Source organism: Mesoplodon bidens, assembly GCF_964165515.1.
Source record: "Mesoplodon bidens genome assembly, chromosome: 4".
Classification (NCBI taxonomy): Eukaryota; Metazoa; Chordata; class Mammalia; order Artiodactyla; family Ziphiidae; genus Mesoplodon; species Mesoplodon bidens.
In genome coordinates, this window is record NC_138160.1 from 142,070,167 (window position 1) to 142,094,444 (window position 24,278).

A 24,278-nucleotide genomic window follows, 5' to 3' on the forward strand; every position below is an offset into this window, starting at 1 on the left:
TTGCTATTGAAACTTTTTCTTTGATCCATGGGTTATTTAAAAGTGTGTTGTTTAATCTTGAAGTATTTGAATGTTTTTAAATATCTTTCTGTTATTGATTTCCAGGTTAATGCCTTTGTGTTCTGAGAGTATATTTTGTATGATTTCCCTTAAGATTAGTTAATACGTGTTTTATGTCCCAGAATGTGTTTCTTTTGGCCACACCACACAGCTTGCAGGATCTTAGTTCCCCAATCAGGGATCAAACCCGGCCCCACGGCAGTGAAAGCACCCAGTCCTAACCACTGGACCACCAGGGAATTCCCCCAGAATGTGTTCTATCCTTATGAATTTCCCATGTTAACTTGAGAAGGATGTGTATTCTGCTATTGTTTAATGAAGTAATACACAGTTTTCAGTTATGTCCGGTTGTTTGAGGGCACTGTTCAATTCAGCTCTGTGGCTTTCCTGAATATCTTCCTGCTGGTTCTCATAATCATTTATTAGAGGGGTGTTGAAGTCCAACTATAATAGTGGAGTCGTCTGTTTCTCCTTGTAATTCTATCCATTTTTCCCTGGTGTATTTTGCCACTGTGTTGTTGCTGTGCACGTAAGCACTAAGGATTGCTTGGTCTTCTTGGAGACTTGACCCCTTTATCTTCATGCATTGCCCCCTTTATCTTCATGCATTGCCCCCTCTTTATCTCTGTGCTTTGTCAGAAAGTAATATGGATATTCTGCTTATCTTTTAATGCTAACATGATAACATCTTTTTCCATCCCTTAGTCTTAATCCATCTGTCTTTACTGTGAATGCGGCTTTATTACAGACAACATATAATTTTTTTAAATCCACTGTGACAGTATGTGGCTTCAATTGTTGTATTTTTAGACCATTGACTTTTTTTTAGGTATAGTTGATTTACAGTATTATATCAGTTTCAGGCATACAACCTAATAATTCAAAATATTTATAGATTATACTCCATATAAAGTTATTACAAAATATTGGCTATATTCCTTGTGCTATACAATATACGCTTGTAACTTATTTATTTTATACATAGTAGTTTGTACCCCTTAATCTCCCACCCCTGTCTTTCCCCTCCCCACTTCGCTCTCTCCATTTGTAACTGCTAGTTTGTTCTGTGAGTCTGTTTTTGTTTTGTTATATTCATTTGTTTCTTTTAGATTCCCCATATAAGTGAAATCATACAGTATTTGTCTTTCTCTGTTGACTTATTTTACTGAGCATAATACCCTTCATCTATCCATGTTGTTGCAAATGGCAAAATTACATTCTTTTTTCTGGCCGAGAAGTATTCCATTGTATGTATGCACCACATCTCCTTTATCCATTCATCTGTCGATGGACACTTAGGTTGCCTCCATATCTTGGCTATTGTAAATAATGCTGCTGTGAACATTGGGGTGTGTGTATCTGTTTGAAATAGTGTTCATCGTCTTCAGATATATACCCAGGAGTGGAATTGCTGGATCATATGGTAGTTCTATTTTCAGTTTTTTGAGAAATCTCAGTACTGTTTTCCATATTAGTTGGCACTAATTTACATTCCTAGCAACAGTGTACAAGGGTTCCCTTTTCTCCACATCCTCACCCACATTTGTTATTTGTGGTCTTTTTGATGGAAGATGTTCAGACAGGTGTGAGGTGATACCTTGTTGTTTTGACTTGCATTTCTCTGATGCAGTGATGTTGAGCATCTTTTCATATGCTAGTTGACCATCTGTATGTCTTCTTTGGAAAAATGTCTACTCAGGTCTTCTATCCATTTTTTAATTGGGTTATTTTTTTGATACTGCGGTCTATGAGCTGTTTATGTCTTTTGGATATTAACCCCTTATCAGTCATTATCATTTGCAAATATTTTCTCCCATTCAATGTGCTGTCTTCTCATTTTGTCGATGGTTTATTTACTTATTGTTTAACCACAAAGTTTATTGGCACACATACCTTTCCATACTTTCTCCTGGGTTTAAATTGTTTCTTTTTATTGATATTTTATTGACATACAAAGTACTTTAAATGCAGTATTAACCAAGTTTTCTTTTTACAGAATTTTTAAATTTTTTTATTTTATATTGGAGTACTGTATAGTTGATTAACAATGTTGTGTTCGTTTCAGATGTACAGCAAAGTGATTCAGTTATATATATACATGTATCTATTTTTCAAATTCTTTTCCCATTTGGGTTGTTACAGAATATTGAGCAGAGTCCCCTGTGCTATGCAGTAGGTCCTTGTTGGTTATCTATTTTAAATATAGTAGTGTGTATCTGTCAATCCCAGACTCCCAATTTATTCCTCCCTCCCACCACCTGTCCCCTTCGGTAACCATAAGTTTGTTTTCTAAGTCTGTGAGCCTATTTCTGTTTTGTAAATAAGTTCATTTGTATCATGTCTTTTTAGATTCCCCATATAAGCAATATTATATGATATTTGTCTTTCTCTGTCTGACTTCACTTAGTATGATAATCTCCAGGCCTGTCAGTGGTTTCTTTAGATATGCAAAACCTTTTAAGTTTAATTAGGTCCTATTTGTTTCTTTTTGCTTTTGTTTCCTTTGACCCCACCCCCTTACTCCCTGCTCCCATATTTTTCCCTATGCATCTCTTGCATTTGGCTGTTCCTGAGTTGTATCCTTTATCATAAACCAGTAATAGTAAAGCCAAGTGTCTTCTTGAGTTCTCAGAATTGTTCTAACAAATTACCAAACCTGAGGGAGTGTCAAGGGAATCTATAACTTTGTAGGCAGCTGGGCAGAAATGTCGGTAGCCCAGGCACCCTGTTTGTGGCCAGCAGCTGAAGTGGGGGCAGTCTTGTGGGAGTGTTTATTAATCTGTGAGGTCCGACACTAACTCCAGTGGCATTCATATTGACTCAAACTGGTAGACACATATTTGATGACCGAGTTGGAGCAGTGGTGTTAAAAAGACACCACATATTTGACGTAAGGAGGGAAACCACTGTCACAAGTGCTTCTGTCCTCTACCCCCCCCACCACCTTTGAAGAGCAGGGAGGCTAGAGGAGACTCAAGTGGGTGTTTCCACCACACACGCACGCACGCCCCAGATCAGTTGCACTGTTACAAAATAGATTATTTTGAGGACAGTTCTTGTTAAGAACAGAGTATTCTGGACATGGCTACTTTTTTGTCTCGCTGATTTTGGAGACAGCAGTTTCCCCATGACCTAAATTCTCTGATGGGTCTATTGTTAATTTTTAGTTTGTTGGTCTTCTCCTCTGAGGGTGCTAATGCCCGCTTCTAAGCTCCTTACATGCCAGATCAGGAACCAGAAGTCTCTGACCTCAGTTTTTATTTTTTGTCTGCTGACAGCTTTATACTTTCATCCCTCCTTATTCCTCTTTGTACCCCACATCTGTACAAAGCGCTAAGAAAGCCTGAGTATTCCTTCCTTTGATGCTGGCAAGAGAGTAATGAGTCCATGGAAGTTCCTGCTCATGTGCACAAACTGTCACCCTAGCCCACCCGCTAATCTCAGTGAAAAAACCCAAGCCGGGCTCCTTACCTTGCTCTCTGAAGGCATTTCCCACCTGCTTGAGAGGCCCGCCCTGCCCTCCCCAGACACTTCCATTATAGAAGTAAAAAACTTCATACCCTCTTGGCATTGAGTGTGTGCTGTCATCAGCCTATACATCTGAGCCAAATCTCAGATGAGGTCCACAAGAAAAGGGAACATGGTCTGTATACTGCAACACACTTTGCTTAATTATTCTGTTGAGGGACTTCCTGGTGGCCCAGTGGTTAAGAATCCACCTGCCAATGCAGAGGACACGGGTTCGAGCCCTGGTCTGGGAAGATCCCACATGTCGCGGAGCAACTAAGTCCGTGCACCACAGCTGTTGATCCTGCGAGCCACAACTACTGAAGCCCGTGCACCTAGAGCCCATGCTCTACAACAAGAGAAGCCACCACAGTGAGAAAGAAGCCTGCACACCACAACAAAGAGTAGCCCCTGCTCGTCACAACTAGAGAAAGCCTGCGCATGGCAACAAAGACCCAACGCAGCCAAAAAATAAATTAATTAATTTCAAAAAATTATTCTATTGAAAAATCCTCCACATCTTTTTATACCAGTTCATGTCACCCTTTATTTTTTTTTAAATTTAATTATTTATTTATTATTTTTGGCTGCGTCAGGTCTTAGTTGCGGCTTGCGGGATCTTTCATTGTGGCGTGCAGGGATTTTCGTTTAGGTGTGTGGGCTTCTCTGTAGTTGTGGCATGTGGGCTCCAGAGTGCGTGGGCTCTGTAGTTGTGGCACGCAGGTCTAGTTGCCCCGCGGCGTGTGGGATCTTACTTTCCTGACCAGGGATCGAACCTGCATACCCTGCATTGGAAGGCGGATTCTTTACTACTGGACCACCAGGTAAGTCCCTTCACCCTTTATTTTTAAAAAGTGAATATGAGGGTGAGATTATGTAACCAGTTCTTTCAAAATAGACACTTGTCTTGCTACCAGTTTTTGCGATTAAAACTCCGGTTGCCACATCACAGGGCAAACATAGTAAAATTATGTTCTTCTCAAAACTTCTTTAATTCCTTATTTATTTTGTCATCACATATATGCAGAAAAGAATGTACAAAATGTTTTTTATATAAATTTTATTTTTTATTTTTGGCTATGTTGGGTCTTTGTTGCTGTATGCGGGCTTTCTCTGGTTGCGGCGAGCGGGGGCTACTCTTCGTTGTGGTGCACGGGCTTCTCATTGTGGTGGCTTCTCTTGTGGTGGAGCAAGGGCTCTAGGCGCCCGGGCTTCAGTAGTTGCGGCACGCAGGCTCTAGAGTGCAGGCTCAGTAGCTGTGGCTCACGGGCTTAGTTGTTTCGCGGCATGCGGGATCTTCCCAGACCAGGGCTCGAACCCGCGTCCCCTGCATTGGCAGGCGGATTCTTAACCACTGCGCCACCAGGGAAGCCCGTACAAAATGTTTTATTGGAAGATCTAGTAATAATAACAATATAAACATCTTTGTAATCATCAAGATTCATAAGTGGGCCTTTGGGCAGTTTTTAGAGTCTCATGATGTTCTGCTCCCTTACTCATCTCCGCGCTGCCCCATAGATGATCTCTGTTGATTTGTTTAGTTATTCATACCTTTACCATCTATTCTTTTCACTACACAGTGTTTTAGTTTTGTCTGTTTTGACCTTTCAGTAAATGAGTATTAATGAAATTATAGTCAAAGTGTTTTTTGGTTGGTTCTTTGCAGAAGTATGTTTCATACACACCTAGGGTCTGAGGCTACGGGCCAGTCAAGGTACTCATCCATTGCAGTGGTTATAGGGTTGGGCTTTTTCCAGTTAAAAAACATTTTTTTTGGTCGTGCCACACAACTTATGGGATCTTACTTCCCCAACTAGGGATTGAACCTGGGCCCTTGGCAGTGAAATCACAGAGTCCTAACCACTTGACCTCCAGGGAATTCTCTCCAGTTTAATTTTTAATCTCCTTAAAAATACATTTTCTATATTCTTGAGTTAGTCTCCAAGTACATAAATCCTCTGGACATTGGAGAAAAATTGCTAAGCTATAGATGGTGATCAAGTTCAAATTTACAGGAAATGACAGTGGAGTGCATCAGTTGATGCTTCCTCCATTCATGCATAATTTACGTATTTGTCACCTGTGGTCATCAACACTTGGGATTACTAAATTGACTAAATTTTTGTCCTAATCAGTGTGAAATGTAATCTGCTTGACATGTTTCATTACTTCCTATTACCAATCAGATAGGTATTTTTTCATACGTGATCTCTCATCTTCTGTTAAACATGTTTTGGTTATTTTCCCTTTAACTATTGTGTCCATTCATCTTACTTCGCACACTAACCCTTTAATGTTGCATGTATTTTCTTCCACCTGCTGTTTGTCTTATAACTCCCTTAGTTTTAATACGTTTGAATTGGTCAGGCTCTTGCTTTAGGGCTTATTCTTTTTTTGTTTTGTTTTGGGGGGGTTTGTTTTAATTAATTTTTGTTTGTTATTAGTCATCCATTTTATACACATCAGTGTATATATGTCAATCCCAGTCTCCCAATTCATCACACCACAAGCCCCATCCCTTACCGCTTCCCCCCCTTGGTGCCCATACGTTTTTTCTCTACTTCTGTGTCTCAATTTCTGCTCAGCAAACCGGTTCATCTGTACCATTTTCTAGGTTCCACATATACGTGTTAATATACGATATTTGTTTTTCTCTTTCTGACTTACTTCACTCTGTATGACAGTCTCTAGATGCATCCATGTCTCTACAAATGACCCAATTTGGTTCCTTTTTATGGCTGAGTAATATTCCATTGTATATATGTACCACATCTTCTTTATCCATTTGTCTGTCGATGGACATTTAGGTTGCTTCCATGACCTGACTATTGTAAATAGTGCTGCAGTGAACATTGGGGTGCATGTGTCTTTTTGAATTATGGTTTTCTCAGGGTATATGCCCAGTAGTGGGATTGCTGGGTCATATGGTAATTCTATTTTTAGTTCTTAAAGGAAGCTCCATATTGTTCTTCATAGTGGCTGTGTCAATTTACATTCCCACCAACAGGGCAAGAGGGTTCCCTTTTCTCCACACCCTCTCCAGCATTTGTTGTTTGTAGATTTTCTTATGATGCCCATTCTAACTGGTGTGAGGTGATACCTCATTGTAGTTTTGATTTGCATTTCTCTAATAATTAGTGATGTTGAGCTTTTCATGTGCTTCTTGGCCATCTGTATGTCTTCTTTGGAGAAATGTCTACTTAGGTCTTCTGCCCATTTTTGGATTGGGTTGTTAGTTTTTTTAACATTGAGCTGCATGAGCTGTTTATATATTTTGGAGATTAATCCTTTGTCCAATGATTCGTTTGCAAATATTTTCTCCCATTCTGAGGGTTGTCTTTTGGTCTTGTTTATGGTTTCCTTTGCTGTGCAAAAGCTTTTAAGTTTCATTAGGTCCCATTTGTTTATTTTTGTTTTTATTTCCATTACTCTAGGAGGTGGATCAAAAAAGATCTTGCTATGATTTATGTCAAAGAGTGTTCTTCCTATGTTTTCCTCTAAGAGTTTTGTAGTGTCCGATCTTACATTTAAGTCTCTAATCCATTTTGAGTTTATTTTTGTGTATGGTGTTAGGGAGTGTTCTAATTTCATTCTCTTACGCGTAGCTGTCCAGTTTTCCCAGCACCACTTATTGAAGAGCCTGTCTTTTCTCCGTTGTATATCCTTGTCTCCTTTGTTGTAGATTAGTTGACCATAGGTGCGTGGGTTTATCTCTGGGCTTTCTATCCTATTCCATTGATCTATATTTCTGGTTTTATGCCAGTACCATATTGTCTTGATTACTGTAGCTTTGTAGTATAGTCTGAAGTCAGGGAGCCTGATTCCTCCAGCTCCGTTTTTCTTTCTCAAGGTTGCTTTGGCTATTAGGGGTCTTTTGTGTTTCCATACAAATCGTGAATTTTTTTGTTCTAGTCCTGTGAAAAATGTCATTGGTAATTTGATAGGGATTGCATGGAATCTGTAGATTGCTTGGGTAGTATAGTCATTTTCACAATGTTGATTCTTCCAATCCAAGAACATGGTATATCTCTCCATCTGTTTGTATCATCTTTAATTTCTTTCATCAGTGTCTTATAGTTTTCTGCATACAGGCCTTTTGTCTCCTTAGGGGGGTTTATTTCTAGGTATTTTATTCTTTTTGTTGCAATGGTAAATGGGAGTGTTTCCTTAATTTCTTTCAGATTTTTCATCATTAGTGTATAGGAATGCAAGAGATTTCTGTGCATTAATTTTGTATCCTGCAACTTTACCACATTCATTGACTAGCTCTAGTTGTTTTCTGGTGGCATCTTTAGGATTCTCTATGTATAGTATCATGTCATCTGCAAACAGTGACAGTTTTACTTCTTTTTTTCCAATTTGTATTCCTTTTATTTCTTTTTCTTCTCTGATTGCCATGGCTAGGACTTCCAAAACTATGTTGAATAATAGTGAGAGTGGACATCCTTGTCTTGTTCCTGATCTTAGAGGAAATGCTTTCAGTTTTTCACCATTAAGAATGATGTTTGTTGGGCTTCCCTGGTGGCGCAGTGGTTGAGAGTCCGCCTGCCAATGCAGGGGACATGGGTTCATGCCCCGGTCCGGGAAGACCCCACATGCCGTGGAGTGGCTAGGCCCGTTAGCCATGGCTGCTGAGCCTACACATCCGGAGCCTGTGCTCTGCAACGGGAGAGACCACAACAGTGAGAGGCCCGCGTACCGCAAAAAAGAAAAAAAAAAAAAGAATTATGTTTGCTGTGGGTTTGTCATATATGGCCTTTATTATGTTGAAGTAGGTTCTCTCTATGCCCACTTTCTAGAGAGTTTTTATCATAAAGTGATGTTGAATTTTGTCAGAAGCTTTTTCTGCATCTGTTGAGATGATCATATGGTTTTTATTCTTCAATTTGTTAATATTGATTGTATGGTGTATCACATTGATTGATTTGCGTATACTGAAGAACTCTTGCATCTCTGGGATAAATCCCGCTTGATCATGGTGTATGATCCTTTTTAATGTGTTGTTGGATTCTGTTTGCTAGTATTTTGAGGATTTTTGCGTCTATATTCATCAGTGATATTGGTCTGTAATTTTCCTTTTTTATACTATCTTTGTCTGGTTTTGGTATCAGGGTGATGGTGGCCTCATAGAATGAGTTTGGGAGTTTTCCCTCCTCTGCAAGTTTTTGGAAGAGTTTGAGAAGCATGGGTGTTAGCCCTTCTCTAAATGTTTGATAGAATTCACCTGTGAAGCCATCTGGTCCTGGACTTTTGTTTGTTGGAAGATTCTTAATCACAATTTCAATCTCATTACTTGTGATTGGTCTGTTCATATTTTCTGTTTCTTCCTGGTTGGGTCTTGGAAGTTTATACCTTTCTAAGAATTTGTCCATTTCTTCCAGGTTGTCCATTTTATAGGCATAGAGTTGCTTGTAGCAGTCTCTTAGGATGGTTTGTATTTCTGCAGTGCTTGTTTTAACTTCTTTTTCCTTTCTAATTTTATTGAATCCTCCATTTTAAAAATTTTATTTATTTATTTTTGGCTGCTTTGGGTCTTTGTTGCTGCGTCGGGCTTTCTCTAGTTGCAGTGAGCAGGGGCTACTCTTTGTTGTGGTGCGCGAGCTTTTCATTGCAGTGGCTTCTCTTGTTGCAGAGCATGGGCTCTAGGCGCCTGGTCCTCAGTAATTGTGGCATATGGGCCCAGCTGCCCTGCGGCATGTGGGATCTTCCCAGACCAGGGCTCGAACCCGTGTCTCCTGCATTGGCAGGCGGATTCTTAACCACTGCACCACCAGGGAATCCCTCCCTCTTTTTCTTGATGAGTCTGGCTAATGGTTTATCAATTTTATCTTCTCAAAGAACCAGGTTTTAGTTTTAGTTTTATTGATCTTTGCTATTGTTTTGTTTCTATTTCATTGATTTCTGCTCTGATCTTTATGATTTCTTTTCTTCTGCTAACTTTGGGTTTTGTTTGTTCTTCTTTCTCTAGTTCCTTTAGGTATAAGGTTAGATTGTTTGAGATTTTTCTTGTTTCTTGAGGTAGGCTTGTATAACTATAGACTTCCCTCTTAGAATTGCTTTTGCTGCATCCCACAGGTTTTGGATCGTCGTGTTTTCATTGTCATTTGTCTCTAGGTATTTTTTGATTTTTTCTTTGATTTCTTCAGTGATCTCTTGGTTTTTTAATAACGTATTGTTTAGCCTCCATGTGTTTGTGTTTTTTTACGTTTTTTTCCCCCTGTAATTGATTTCGAATCTCATAGTTTTGGTCAGAAAAGATGCTTGATATGATTTCAATTTTCTTAAATTTACTGAGGCTTCATTTGTGACCCAAGATGTGATCTATCCTGGAGAATGTTCCGTGTGCACTTGAGAAGAAAGTGTAATCTGCTGTTTTTGGATGGAATGTCCTATAAATATCAATTAAATCTATCTGGTCTATTGTGCCATTTATAGCTTGTGTTTCCTTATTAATTTTCTGTTTGGATGATCTGTCCATTGGTGTAAGTGAGGTGTTAAAAAAGTCCCCCACTATTACTGTGTTACTGTCGATTTCCTCTTTTATAGCTGTTAGCAGTTGCCTTATGTATTGAGGTGCTCCTATGTTGGGTGAATATATATTTACAATTACAATCTTCTTCTTGGATTGATCCCTTGATCATTACGTAGTGTCCTTCCTTGTCTCTTGTAACATTATTTTAAAGTCTATTTTATCTGATATGAGTATTGCTACTCCAGCTTTCTTTTGATTTCCATTTGCATGGAATATCTTTTTCCATCCCCTCACTTTCAGTCTGTATGTGTCCCTAGGTCTGAAGTGGGTCTCTTGTAGACAGCATATATATGGGTCATGTTTTTGTATCCATTCAGCAAGCCTGTGTCTTTTGGTTGGAGCATTTAATCCATTCACATTTAAGGTAATTATCGATATGTATGTTCCTATTACCATTTTCTTAATTGTTTTGGGTTTGTTATTGTAGGTCCTTTTCTTCTCTTGTGTTTCCCACTTAGAGAAGTTCCTTTAGCATTTGTTGTAGAGCTGGTTTGGTGGTGCTGAGTTCTCTTAGCTTTTGCTTGTCTGTAAAGCTTTTGATTTCTCCATCAAATGTGAATGAGATCCTTGCTGGGTAATCTTGGTTGTAGGTTCTTCCCTTTCATCACTTTAAGTATATCATGCCACTCCCTTCTGGCTTGTAGAGTTTCTGCTGAGAAATCAGCTGTTAACCTTATGGGAGTTCCCTTGTGTGTTTTTTGTCGTTTTTCCCTTGCTGCTTTCAGTAATTTTTCTTTGTCTTTAATTTTTGCCAATTTGATTACTATGTGTCTTGGCATGTTTCTCCTTGGGTTTATCCTGTATGGGACTCTTTGTGCTTCCTGGGCTTGGGTGGCTATTTCCTTTCCCATGTTAGGGATGTTTTTGACTATAATCTCTTCAAATATTTTCTCAGGTCCTTTCTCTCTTCTCCTTCTGGGACCCCTATAATACGAATGTTGTTGAGTTGAATGTTGTCCCAGAGGTCTCTTAGGCTGTCTTCATTTCTTTCCATTCTTTTTTCTTTATTCTGTTCTGCAGCAGTGAATTCCACCATTCTGTCTTCCAGGTCACTTATCTGTTCTTCTGCCTCAGGTACTCTGCTATTGATTCCTTCTAGTGTATTTTTCATTTCACTTATTGTATTGTTCATCTGTTTGTTTGTTCTTTAATTTTTCTAGATCTTTGTTAAACATTTCTTGCATCTTCTCCATCTTTGCCTCCATTCTTTTTCCGAGGTCCTGGATCATCTTCACTATCATTATTCTGAATTCTTTTTCTGGAAGATAGCCTATCTCCATTTCATTTAGTTGTTTTTCTGGGGTTTTATCTTGTTCCTTCATCTGGTACATAGCCCTCTGCCTTTTCATCTTGTCTATCTATCTGTGAATGTGGTTTTTGTTCCACAGGCTGCAGGATTGTAGTTCTTCTTTCTTCTGGGGCTTATTCTTCTTAAATGAGAAAATTCTCCCTATTTTTGGATCAATGAAGCATTTACTTGTGATTTCTAGAAGTGTCCCAGTCTTTTCTTTCACATTTAAATCTATAATGAATTGGCTGTTGCCCATGGAATACAGGGGAATACAATGTCTTTCCCAGTTAGATAACATTTTGTTAGAGATATATTTTGGGAGAGGTAACATCTTAGTGATGTTGGGTTATTTCTAAAAAAATCTTTTGTATTTTCATTTATCTCATTCTCCTTTAATGTTACCCAACAAAAATTTAAAATTTTTCCCATGAGGATCATTAAATATCTCGTTCATTCTTCTTTAGTACTGAATTAAATTTGTTCTGAAGGGAGCCAGATGTAAACTTCCAGATGGTCTTTCCTAGTGTAATCACATAGGAAGGGCTCAAGCCTACAATTAGCAGGTTGTGACAACACATGTAAAATAATTGTCTTCCAGAGAAGCTCATTAGAGCCTCAATACCCAGAGTGATTTTGGGGAGCAGATCACATAGGAACTCTGCCTAAGCATAATGAAGGTTCAGATGCTCATAATGAAAAGTGTTTATAATGTACCATGAACAGTTTAGACACACTGAGCCACTCTTATCAGGTTGGTGGTGTCACTCATAAATCCCAGTTCCCAGATGCCAACGAAGGACAAACATGGTGAGCAGGCATTCCTCAGAATCAGCAATCTCAGACCTGCTAGTAACTCTCTTCTGCACACTTCATAGTAGGACACTGTTAGGAGCAAGCGCTACAGACACACCATAGAAAGTGTAATTAGAGTTGATGCAAGCAGCTCAAGCAGGAAGTGGTCACTTCCTCACAAATTAAACAGCATCATGAACATGTGGAAATTATACATTTTTACTATGATCACTTAAAGTCTTACTGTTCTCTAATGGTAGGGTCCAGAGCACATTGGAAAAATTAGAGAAATGCCATACAAATAAAAGAAATATTTCTATTTTAAGACCATCAATTCCTGTGAGAAAAACTTCTCAAGAACTGGGGATTTCTTTTTCTGTTGCTTAACTGAACGGACAAATTCTACCATTGTAATTACTGTGTGGGAACCTTTTCTCTGTCCCCTGCATGTGGACATCAGTAGGTTAGTGATCTTTTACAGAGACCAGCATTTAGGGAAGTTATGTGGTTGAGGGATTCCTATGCCCAGACGTTGCGCTGTCATGTTCCTGTGCACCACATGGAGGCATGGATGTGAGAGAAGTGGAAAGGCAGCCTCTCAAGTGGCTGGTTGAGAATCACTGCCTCCTGTAATTGGAGAAGGGAAGTTTTATGTTTTTTAGAGGAAAGCCCCGCTGGACCCTTTGTGTTTTATAATGATGGGCACATTCACCATCAAACCATAGTGGTCTTCAGTGGACTCTGGTGCAAACTGCAATTCTTATTCAGTTCCCCCAAGGTCAACAAGGTCCAGGGTACACTGTTATGGTTTTCCTGGAAAATGCTCTTCTGGCATTTATCTTCTCAGTATATGCACATATATGTGGTAAAGATGGTGAGAAGCCACTCTGAGGCCCATGAATATAGGGATTTTGTGGAGGTCTAAGTTGTCATGCCTTCTTTCTCATGCCTGAGTACTAATTTCGGAATAGCTTCCTAGCCCCATGAAATAGGACAGAGATAAAAAGGAGTAACTGAGTATCTGTCAAATATTTTTACAGGCAAGTTAAAGTTAATACTTTTCCACAAGATTATTTTTATTCAGCCAGTTGCATCTGACTACTTTTGATAGCCTGGAGTACTTTAGGACAATATTGCCAGCTGGGCCTAGTGATAAGCTGGATTTCCACAGGTCTCCTGTCCTTGTCATGTTTGGTGATGGGAATGGAGGAAAAAGCTTCCAATTCACTGTGTTTTTTTCCATTAAAACCTCATGCAAGGGGCTTCCCTGGTGGTACAGTGGTTAAGAATCCACCTGCCAATGCAGGGGACATGCGTTCAAGCCCCAGTCTGGGAAGATCCCACATGCCGCAGAGCAGCTAAGCCCATGCGCCACAGCTACTGAAGCCCGCACACCTAGAGCCTGTGCTCTGCAACAGGAGAAACCACCGCAAGGAGAAGCCCGCACACCACAACGAAGAGTAGCCCCCACTTGCCACAACTAGAGAAAGCCTGCGTGCAGCAACAAAGACCTGACACAGCCAAAAATTAAATAAAGTTATTTAAAAAAAAAAAACCACCTCATGCAAATGTGACCCTGTGTTTCATGGAGTGCTATGTGATAGATATGGTGGGTATTAAAGGAGATGAATTTTTCTTACGAGGAGTTGATGATCTGGAAATATTTCTTTCATTTTTCTCCAGCGTGCTCTGGATCCTACTGTTAGAGAATGATAAGACTTAAGTGATCATAGTAAAAATGATCTCCATGTGTACATGATGCTGTTAAATTTGTGAGGAAGTGGTTATATAGAGAATAAGGATTTTGATGATCAAGTCACAGAATAAATATTTTAATAACAGCATCATATGTGAACTTCTTGTGAATGGACTACAGATTCCCAGTACTGTCCATCTCACCCATCTTCCTGTACACATATTTGTGATGTTTTAGGACCCAGTGGCCTTTGAGGATGTGGCTGTGAACTTTACCTTGGAGGAGTGGGCTCTGCTGGGGCCTTCACAGAAGAAACTCTACAGAGATGTGATGCGGGAAACCTTGAGGAACCTGGCCTCAATAGGTAAGGATGATGACGATGACATTCCTTCACTTAATAAATTAGAGAACAAGTGTTTCCTGCCCATCAATGTTGTTCTAAGATGTGGAATGGGGAAAGGGAATATTTTGGTAAGTAAATCATAGTTTGAGGTCATCATAGACCTGTGAAATAATAATTTTCCTATAATTTACTGATCTTTTTGGTTCTGCATTTCAGGGGAAAAATGGGAAGACCATAACACTGAAGATCAGTACCAAAACCAGGGAAGAAATCTGACGTGAGTTGCACTCACAGTTGAAAGCAGTGTCCCACAAGAGAATCTTCTTATGTCATGAAATTTAGAAACAAGTAGACACAAAAGGGCCCAGCTTCAAATTTATTTATTCCCAGAAAATTTTTACCAAAAAATGTTTTCTTGGGCTTCCCTGGTGGCGCAGTGGTTGGGAGTCTGCCTGCTGATGCAGGGGACACGGGTTCGTGCCCCGGTCCGGGAGGATCCCACATGCCGCGGAGCGGCTGGGCCCGTGGGCCATGGCCGCTGGGCCTGTGCGTCCGGAGCCTGTGCTCCGCGGCAGGAGAGGCCACAACAGTGAGAGGCCCGTGTACCGCAAAAAAACAAAACAAAAAAAAAAAAAAAAAATGTTTTCTTAAGTGTGTCATGGATGTTCATTGTTTCCCAAATAGTTTACTTTGAAACATATTCAGAGACTGCATATATAAATATCACTATGATAATAGCAATGGTTGAGCTTTCTTGCAGAGCATTCAGTATATTCACTTTCAAACAATTTACACGGTGCAGAAAAACCTAACACTTTCCCGATAAATGATAAAAATGTAATACTAATATTTACTATAAAATCATTAACAAAGAAATCATTAACAGTGTGCTTCTAATTTTTTTTAACAGAAGTCATACATTATGGAGATGCTGTGAAAGTGAAGAAGGTAGTCAATGTGGCGAAAACATCAGCCTTATTCCAAATCTTAATCTGAACAAGAAAAATTCTACTGCAGTAAAACCATGGGAGTGCAGTGTGTGTGGAAAAGTCTTGATGAGTCGTTCATCCTTTAATAGGCACGTTAGATCTCACACTGCACCCAACCCATCCAGGTATCAGGAATGTGGAAAGAAGCCTTATAAATGTAAGGTATGTGGGAAAGCCTTCAGTTATCTCCAGCCTTTTCAGAAACATGAAAGTAATCATGGTATAGAGAAATCCTATAAATGTAAGGAATGTGGGAAATCCTTTAGATATCGCCAATCTGTTCGAAAACATGAACGGACTCACACTGGAGAAAAACCCTATCAATGTAAACAATGTGGGAAAGCCTTTCGATATCATCAAACCTTTCAAACACATGAAAGAACTCACACAGGGGAGAAACCCTATGAATGTAAGCAATGTGGTAAAGCCCTCAGTTGTCCAAGTTCCTTTCGAAGTCATGAAAGGACTCATACTGGAGAAAAACCCTATGAATGTAAAAAGTGTAGTAAAGCCTTCAGTTGTCCCAGTTCTCTTCGAAAACATGAGAGAACTCATACGGGAGAGAAACCTTACGACTGTAAGGAATGTGGGAAAGCCTTCATTTCTCTTGGAAGCTTTCAAAGACACATGATAACACATACTGGAGTTGGACCTTATAAATGTAAGGAATGTGGAAAAGCATTCAATTGTCCCAGTTCATATAGAATACATGAAAGATCTCACACTGGAGAAAAACCCTATGAATGTAAACAGTGTGGTAGAGCCTTCAGTTGTTCCAGTTCCTTTCGAACACATGAAAGAACGCACACTGGAGAGAAACCTTATCAATGTAAGGAATGTGGAAAAGCCTTCCATTGGCTCACCACTTTTCAAGTCCATGTGAGAACTCACACTGGCGAAAAACCCTATATATGTAAGCAGTGTGGTAAAGCCCTCAGTTGTCCCACTTCATTTCGAAGACACGAACGGACTCACACTGCAGAGAAACCCTATGAATGTAAGCAATGTGGGAAAACCTTCAGTTCTCCTCTAGGTTTGCAAATACATGAAAGAACTCACACTGGAGAGAAACCCTACAAATGTGAGAAATGTGGGAAAGCATTTGTTTCTCTCACAAGCTTTCGAAGACACATGATGACACACACTGGAGATGGACCTTATAAATGTAAGGAATGTGGGAAAGCATTTAATTGTCCCAGTTCATTTCGAATACATGAAAGAACTCACACAGGAGAGAAACCCTATGAATGTAAAATATGTGGTAAAGCCTTCAGTTGTTCCAGTTATGTTCAAGTACATGAAAGAACTCATACTGGAGAGAAACCCTATGAATGTAAGGAATGTGGGAAAGCCTTCATTTACCGCACAACCTTTCGAGGTCATATGAGAATGCACACTGGTGAGAAACCGTATAAGTGTAAAGACTGTGGGAAAGCCTTTAGTCGACCCAGTTCATACAGAAGCCATGAAAGAATTCACACTGGAGAGAAACTTCTTCAATGTAAGCATTGTGGGAGAGCCTTTAATTGGCCCACATCCTTACATAAACATGTCATGAGAATGCACACTGGATAAATTATAAGTGATAAATACAAGAGAGAGACAAGAGAGTTTCCTATCTTAACAAATACTGGGCTGGCCAAAAAGTTCATTCGGGTTTTTCCGTAACATCTTACAGAAGAATGAACTTTCTAGCCAACCCAATACATTCAAAGTCATGTGAAAACTCTACTGGAGAGAAATGCTATAACATATAAATAATATGGGAAAGCCTGATGTAGATTAATTCACATATGCTCCAGAAAATTCATAACATGAAACAAATGTTTTAAAAGTTAAAAATATATCATCTTTATCAGTGGCTTATTCTGAAGCTCTAATTATGGATTCTACTTGTTAATTTTGCAAATGAACACTGAGCTGAAACAATTCTGTAAGTACTCTTTAAGCAATAGTACATAAGCTTAGTAGGTAGTATTTTTCCTTAAGTCAGCTTATAGAATTTTTGTCTTTCCATTTTGAAATCTGTTGGATCCATGGGTGAACTGGAGTATAATTGTAATGTGCCAATATTATATAATGTGCCAAAATATATAATTTTTAAGTTGTCCTGTAAGTAAAGGGGGCATGGAATAATGACACTTCGGTAGTTGTTGGGATTTTCCTATTGGCTTCATGTGGCAGGTACTGGATATTTCTTACCCATTGTAAATATGCCTCTTTTATTAGAAAAACTTTCTTCTTTTGTCAGAAGAGCCTTCTTCCATTTTCCTTGCTAATAGTTGGCATAAATTCGTAAGTATGTAAAGTTTAACACAGAGTATAATCTCATTTGACTTAGTATTTACATCTTTTCTCTTTACTCTTTGTCATTTTCTCTTTACTCTTTGTCATTCCATCTGACTGGGATTTGGGTAAGAGACTTTAAGAAAAGAGACCCATGTTGACATCAACTGCATACTTAAACAAAACAACCTTACATTGTTTGCAAGTGCAGTTATTTTAAATTCGTAGCTACAATATCTCTGCACTGAAGCAACATTTTTCCCCCACCAATGCATTAAAAATCCTCTTACATTATTCTGATATCACCAGTTAGGGTCTCTTTTACCCATAATGCAATTAGAATAATTATATCACTGAAGTCAACTATTGGTATTACCATCCCTTCATTCATATTAAGCACCTACTATGTGCCTGTGCTGTAAATACAACAATGAACATAACTGATGTGGTTACTGCTCTCACATTGCAGTCTGTGAGATTAAATATAAACATCACATTTCTAGCTACTTTTTTAAAGTTATTTACATTTAAGCTCTGATTCATTTTGTAATAACATTGTACGTTAATGGGCCGATAAGTCTTTATATTTGCAAAAAGAAGAGAGACCTGTTACAGGACACTAAAATGTAGAATTGGAGATGCTCTCCTGGAATGTGTTATGTTAACATGGGTAATATGTTGTGACCTACATTTTCTAGAACCTGTTCTTTTCATGGTTCCATGTTAGAATTCACCACTAGCCTCCCTTGCATGACACTTGGAAGGCAAAGTGAAGAAGGCCTTAGTTCTTGAGCCACACAGGAGTTTCACATATACCTGGTTCTAGCCCATTTTCCTGATTCTTTGCCCTGCCAGTCCAAAGTAGCCTCATTACCACCAGCTACATGACTTCCATTTTCTCAGACCTGTTGGTTTCCACAGATGCCTCCGCAAGTTCCACAGCAAAGATCCCTCACAGTTTGGATTTTCCTGCAAGTCCTCATGTGTCCACCAGGCAACAAATTTAGACTGCTGTGGTTGAGAACGTTTTCTGAAGCACTGGCTCACCTCTATATTGTATTTGTATAAGGTCTAATTTGTGTAGTAAACACATTGTTCTGTTGATACTGCTAGTGACTGTGTGTTCCTGATTCCACTATAGCAGCTACAGTGGTGCAGTCAGAAGAAACCACGTGGTCCTGTAGTGAGTTCCTCTGCTGCACTGTGCAGTGACTTCTGTGGCCCAATCCTTCCATGTGCAAATTAGCACCTTCCTCTTATCGGATAGATTGTGGATATTTCCAGTCACTCACACTTCAACATAATTCCTCAGTACATTTTCAGTTATGATTGATTGTATGTGATTGAAAACAATGTTCTTTTTTTGTCAAATGTTTCTATAGATTTTTCTTAGAAATGTTTTATTAACTCTTTCAAAAAAACTTGTATACTAACAAATATTATCTTTTCCATTTCCTAGTAGGACATATTGAAACATCCCATTGCAATTGTGGATTTTTTAGATCAACTTTGTGGGTTTTTTTCAAGATAATCATTATACATTTTGATTCAGTATTACCATGTATATTCTTCCTCAGGCAAATTTTTTTTCATAGTTACAATTTTTGTCATGAAACTGATTTATCATTTATTCTTAATTAAAAACTTCAATTATGCTTTTGTTAGTGCCTTCTTGCCAAAAACTGTCAGGTTCACACTTGTATTCAAATAGAGGGGCATGGGGGAGGGATAAATTGGGAGACTGGGGTTGACATATACACACTACTGTATATAAAATAGATAACTAATGAGAACCTGCTGTATAGCACAGGGAACTCTACTCAATACTCTGTAATGGCCTATATGGGAAAAGAATCTAAAGAGTAAATGTATGTATAACTAACTCACTTTGCTGTACACCTAAAACACACACAACATTGTACATAACTATACTCCAATAAAATTTTTTTGAAAAATGGATCAGAAAAAGCAATGTAAAAACAACAACAAATAGAGGGGCATAATGAATCATCATAATAAGGATGAACACAAACCATAAATGATAATGGATCACATCAGTAAGAGACTGTCCAAAAGGTCTTCTTACAGGATTTGGACTTAGTGTTAGGTATTACCTCCTTTTCCAATCAATGAGGCTTTATGAATTTAGGTAAATTGTCGAGAACACAAACCTGGCAAGGGACAAAGACAGGGTTACTATTCCAAGCAAGGCTTTCTTGCTCAGAAGCTACTCTTGATGCTAATTTTTCAGCATCCCTCTTTTACTAGGAACTGTAGACTCAAATCATACACAATTTAGCATAAATAGAGCACTACACACTCTGGATATATAGGTGTGAAACAAGTTCTTCAAGTCCTGGCTCTTAATTTTTGTGGGAAGAGGTGATTAATAAGTAGCACAATCTGGGTTTATAAGATGGAAATAAGAGCTGTGAAGAAAGTAATGCTATGAGGTAATAGGGAGACTGGAATTGTGTATCTGTGGCGGGTCAGGGCCTCATGAGTGAGGATGTCACCACTGATCATTTTTTATTTACACCATCTTGCATCTTAAACACTATTTGAGGAACTGCTTGGGTGCAGATGTAAAATGTGGGGAGCAATACAGACATCCCTGCATTCCTGGGATTAACCATAATGGTTTCCCATAAAGATGTAGACATGGTTCATCTTCATCTTTGCCATAGTTGAAAGTTTTATTGCATGTAATAGTAATCATGAGTTTGGGCATGGATTATCCAAGACTTGAGACTCCCCATTCCCATTACTTAGGGCCATGAGTATTTTTGGTGTTTATGTTTGTATTTAACATCATTTGAAAATATTTAAATTGCCTTTTAGGGACTTCCCTGGCAGTCCAGTGGTTAAGACTCTGAGCTTCCAATGCAGGGGATGCAGGTTCGATCCCTGGTCAGGGAACTAAGATCCCACATGACATGGGGCACGGCCAAAAAATTTTAAAAATAAATTGCCTTTTATATTTCCATTATAATTTTGCTGCTACACAGAAGGACTGACTCCATGAAGCCTTTCTGGTCCTCCAAGTTTGAGGAAGGGTTCTGGTCATCTGCACACCTGTAGCCAGTCATGGGTTTTCCTGTGAGTGATATCTATACAAGTCCAACATGAAACACTAAAAAGAGCTATGGATGTTTAGGGGGCAGTCATCCAAGGAATAACTGAAGTGAGCTGCAGACAGAGGGGTATCCTCTTCAGTAATATCCCAAGTTAGTGGGAAAGGAGGTACGACTGACATCCTCAAAATGGGAAGTTTTTAATGCCTTTTATAAGAACAGAACTGGAAGCTTTTTGTTTCAATGGTCCACAGAGTTACAAAGCCCATTTTGCTGTCCATAGGTGTTATTCCCATAGTTTTACACCTCCAGCACTTTATGGAAAGGGAGGGGGGCTTCCCTGGTGGCACAGTGGTTAAGAATCCACCTGCCAACGCAGGGGACACGGGTTCGAGCCCTGGTCAGGGAAGATCCCACATGCCGCAGAGCAACTAAGCCCGTGCGCCACAACTACTGAGCCTGCGCTCTAGAGCCCATGCTCCGCAACAAAAGAAGCCACCACAATGAGAAGCCCACTCACTGCAACAAAGAGTAGCTCCTGCTCGCTGCAAATAGAGAAAAAGCCCGCGTGCAGCAATGAAGACCCAATGCAACCAAAAATAAATAAAAATCTAAAAAATAAATTAATTTTTTTAAAAAAGGGAGGGGGACGGATTACCAGCTTTGTGTTTAATTAAAGAGCAAAAGAAATCTAAACTTCCTCCATGTTTTCAGTACTAACTTGTGTCTTCTCTGCATGGTATAGATGATGTGATTTCATAATTATTTCTCAGTTGCTCCGCCCCTTCCCCAAGTATTCCTCCCATCTTTTTTTTTTTTTGGCCACACCATGCGGCATGTGGGATCTTGGTTCCCCAACCACGCATCCAACCTGTGCCGCCTGAAATGGAAGCACAGAGTCTTTTTTGGCCTCCTGTGTTACAAATGAAAGTCAGACACAGGGAGAAAAGGATCTTACCAAACTCAGAGTTCATAATAATGGAATCTCTCAGCTTAAAGGCCTAATGTGTGCCACCACCTCTACTAGGCACTGTCAAAATTTTTATCCCCAGGAGAACACTGCAAAGTTTGTACAATTGTGCACTTTTACAAATGGAATCAAAGTTTACAAACAGGGCTCACATGACAACATGGTGTTCTACTGATATTGCATTCTGGAAAAGGCAGACACAAACATATAGGGACCTAAAATACATCAGTGATTAAAGGTGGACAGAGTTAGTACAAATGGGCACCATAGGGGTGTTCTTTGGGGGTAATGGAGTATTCTCCATCTTTTGGAGGTAGTATAAATTTGTGAAAACTCAAATACACTTAACAATAGTATGAAAAATTGAAGACCTGGAGAGGAAGGACTTAGTGCCCAACAAGCCTTTCGTGCAATCCCATCTTAATTAGGAAACGCCCTCTAGGGCTGCACCTGCCCACTGCCTATACACACAACTAGAGAGAAGTGAGAGGGCTCCCAGGATCTGCCCTTGACTTGAAGTCAGATTCTTCAGGCAGATCTCTGGGAAGGCAGGGGTCTAAAACAAAGGTGTACCCCACAGTTCTCCCCCAAGTGGGCTCTGCCTGGGGACATACTGTTTCCTGGGCACTGGCATCATGTCTTCCAAGGCCATCTTGAGGGTATTTCTACTTCTGAGTCCCACCTGAAACCTACTGTGCCTGCTGGGTGGGAAGCATCTATAGAAATCCAGGTCTGTCCCGCTCAAAAATTTCTCTGCAGCAACGCCAGGTGGCTGTGAGCTGACGGGGCAGAAGAAACAGTGACAGAAATCATGTCATGGGGCGCAACCCGCCCCCATGCTCGGTGGCCATTCTTCCCTGAGGTCGAGAGATTCTTTTTCTTCTGGGCCAACGGAGGAAGCACCACAAGTGCCTGCATGCATGTGGTCATGTCTGCCGGAGACAAGCGCTCCCGGTCTATGCCCCAGCGTCTGAGGAGGGGCACTCGTCCAGGACGGTTTTTTCTTATAGCACAGAGCCTTGCTTTTCTGGATGCACCCCCGGTGGTTTACTCCCTACTTTGCAGTCTGCAGGATATCAGAGACACCCACCAGAGGACACCTGGAGTCTACCCCAAACCAGTGCTTTGTAAAAGCAGGGACCCTTTGAGCTTCACCTATTTCTTGGTATCCTTCAGGTGCTTTGTTGTGTGGATGAAAGGCTCTTGGTGCTACAGCCAGGAGTCAGTGCTGTGCCTCTGACGTGGGAGAGCCAACTTCAGGACACTGGTCCACAAGAGACCTCCCAGCTCCACGTAATATCAAATGGCGAAAATCTCCCAGAGATCTCCATCTCAACACCAACACCCAGCTTCACTCAACGACCAGCAAGCTACAGTGCTGGACACCCTATGCCAAACAACTAGCAAGACAGGAAAACAACCCCACCCATTAGCAGAGAGGCTGCCTAAAATCATAATAAGGCCACAGACACCCCAAAACACATCACCAGATGTGGACCTGCCCACCAGAAAGACAAGATCCAGCCTCATCCACCAGAACACAGGCACTAGTCCCCTCCATCAGGAAGCCTACACAACCCACTGAACCAACTTTAGCCACTGGGGACAGACACCAAAAACAACGGGAACTAAGAACCTGCAGCTTGCCAAAAGGAGACCCCAAACACAGTAAGATAAGCAAAATAAGAAGACAGAAAAATACACAGCAGAAAAAGGAGCAAGATAAAAACCCACCAGACCTAACAACTGAAGAGGAAACAGGCAGTCTACCTGAAAAAGAATTCAGAATAATGATAGTAAAGATGATCCAAAATCTTGGAAACAGAACAGAGAAAATGCAAGAAACATTTAATAAGGACCTAGAAGAACTAAAGAGGAAATAAGCAACAATGAACAACACAATAAATGAAATTAAAAATACTCTAGAAGGGATCAATAGCAGAATAACTAAGGCAGAAGAACGGATAAGTGACCTGGAAGATAAAGTAGTGGAAATAACTACTGCAGAGCAGAATAAAGAAAAAAGAATGAAAAGAACTGAGGACAGTCTCAGAGACCTCTGGGACAACATTAAACGCACCAACATTCAAATTACAGGGTCCCAGAAGAAGAAGAGAAAAAGAAAGGGACTGAGAAAATATTTGAAGAGATTATAGTTGAAAACTTCCCTAATATGGGAAAGGAAATAGTTCATCAAGTCCAGGAAGCACAGAGAGTCCCATACAGGATAAATCCAAGGAGAAAGACGCCAAGACACATATTAAACTATCAAAAATTAAATACAAAAAAAAAACATATTAAAAGCAGCAAGGGAAAAACAACAAATAACACACAAGGGAATCCTCGTAAGGTTAACAGCTGATCTTTCAGCAGAAACTCTGCAAGCCAGAAGGGACTGGCAGGACGTATTTAAAGTGATGAAGGAGAAAAACCTACAACCAAGATTACTCTACCCAGCAAGGATCTCATTCAGATTTGATGGAGAAATTAAAGCCTTTACAGACAAGCAAAAGCTGAGAGAGTTCAGCACCATCAAACCAGCTTTACAACAAATGCTAAAGGAACTTCTCTAGGCAAGAAACACAAGAGAAGGAAAAGACCTACAATAACAAACCCAAAACAATTAAGGAAATGGGAATAGGAACATACATATCGATAACTACCTTAAATGTAAATGGATTAAATGCTCCCACCAAAAGACACAAAAGGCTGAATGGATACAACAACAAGACCCATAT

The 24,278-nt window shown here is 39.8% G+C and overlaps 1 protein-coding gene across 3 annotated transcripts in view; it reads left to right on the forward strand.

The window, feature by feature from the left end:
• Positions 1-18,541, forward strand: part of LOC308616275 (uncharacterized protein) — a 49,785-nt gene extending 31,244 nt beyond the window's left edge. For all 3 annotated transcript variants that reach the window (XM_081232534.1, XM_081232535.1, XM_081232536.1), the window contains 3 exons: positions 14,116-14,242; positions 14,438-14,498; positions 15,132-18,541. In XM_081232534.1, the coding sequence (XP_081088660.1) occupies positions 14,116-14,242; positions 14,438-14,498; positions 15,132-16,785 (1,842 nt within the window). In that variant the 3' untranslated portion in view covers positions 16,786-18,541. The remainder of the gene's footprint in view (positions 1-14,115; positions 14,243-14,437; positions 14,499-15,131) is intronic.
• The last annotated feature ends 5,737 nt before the right edge of the window (positions 18,542-24,278 follow it).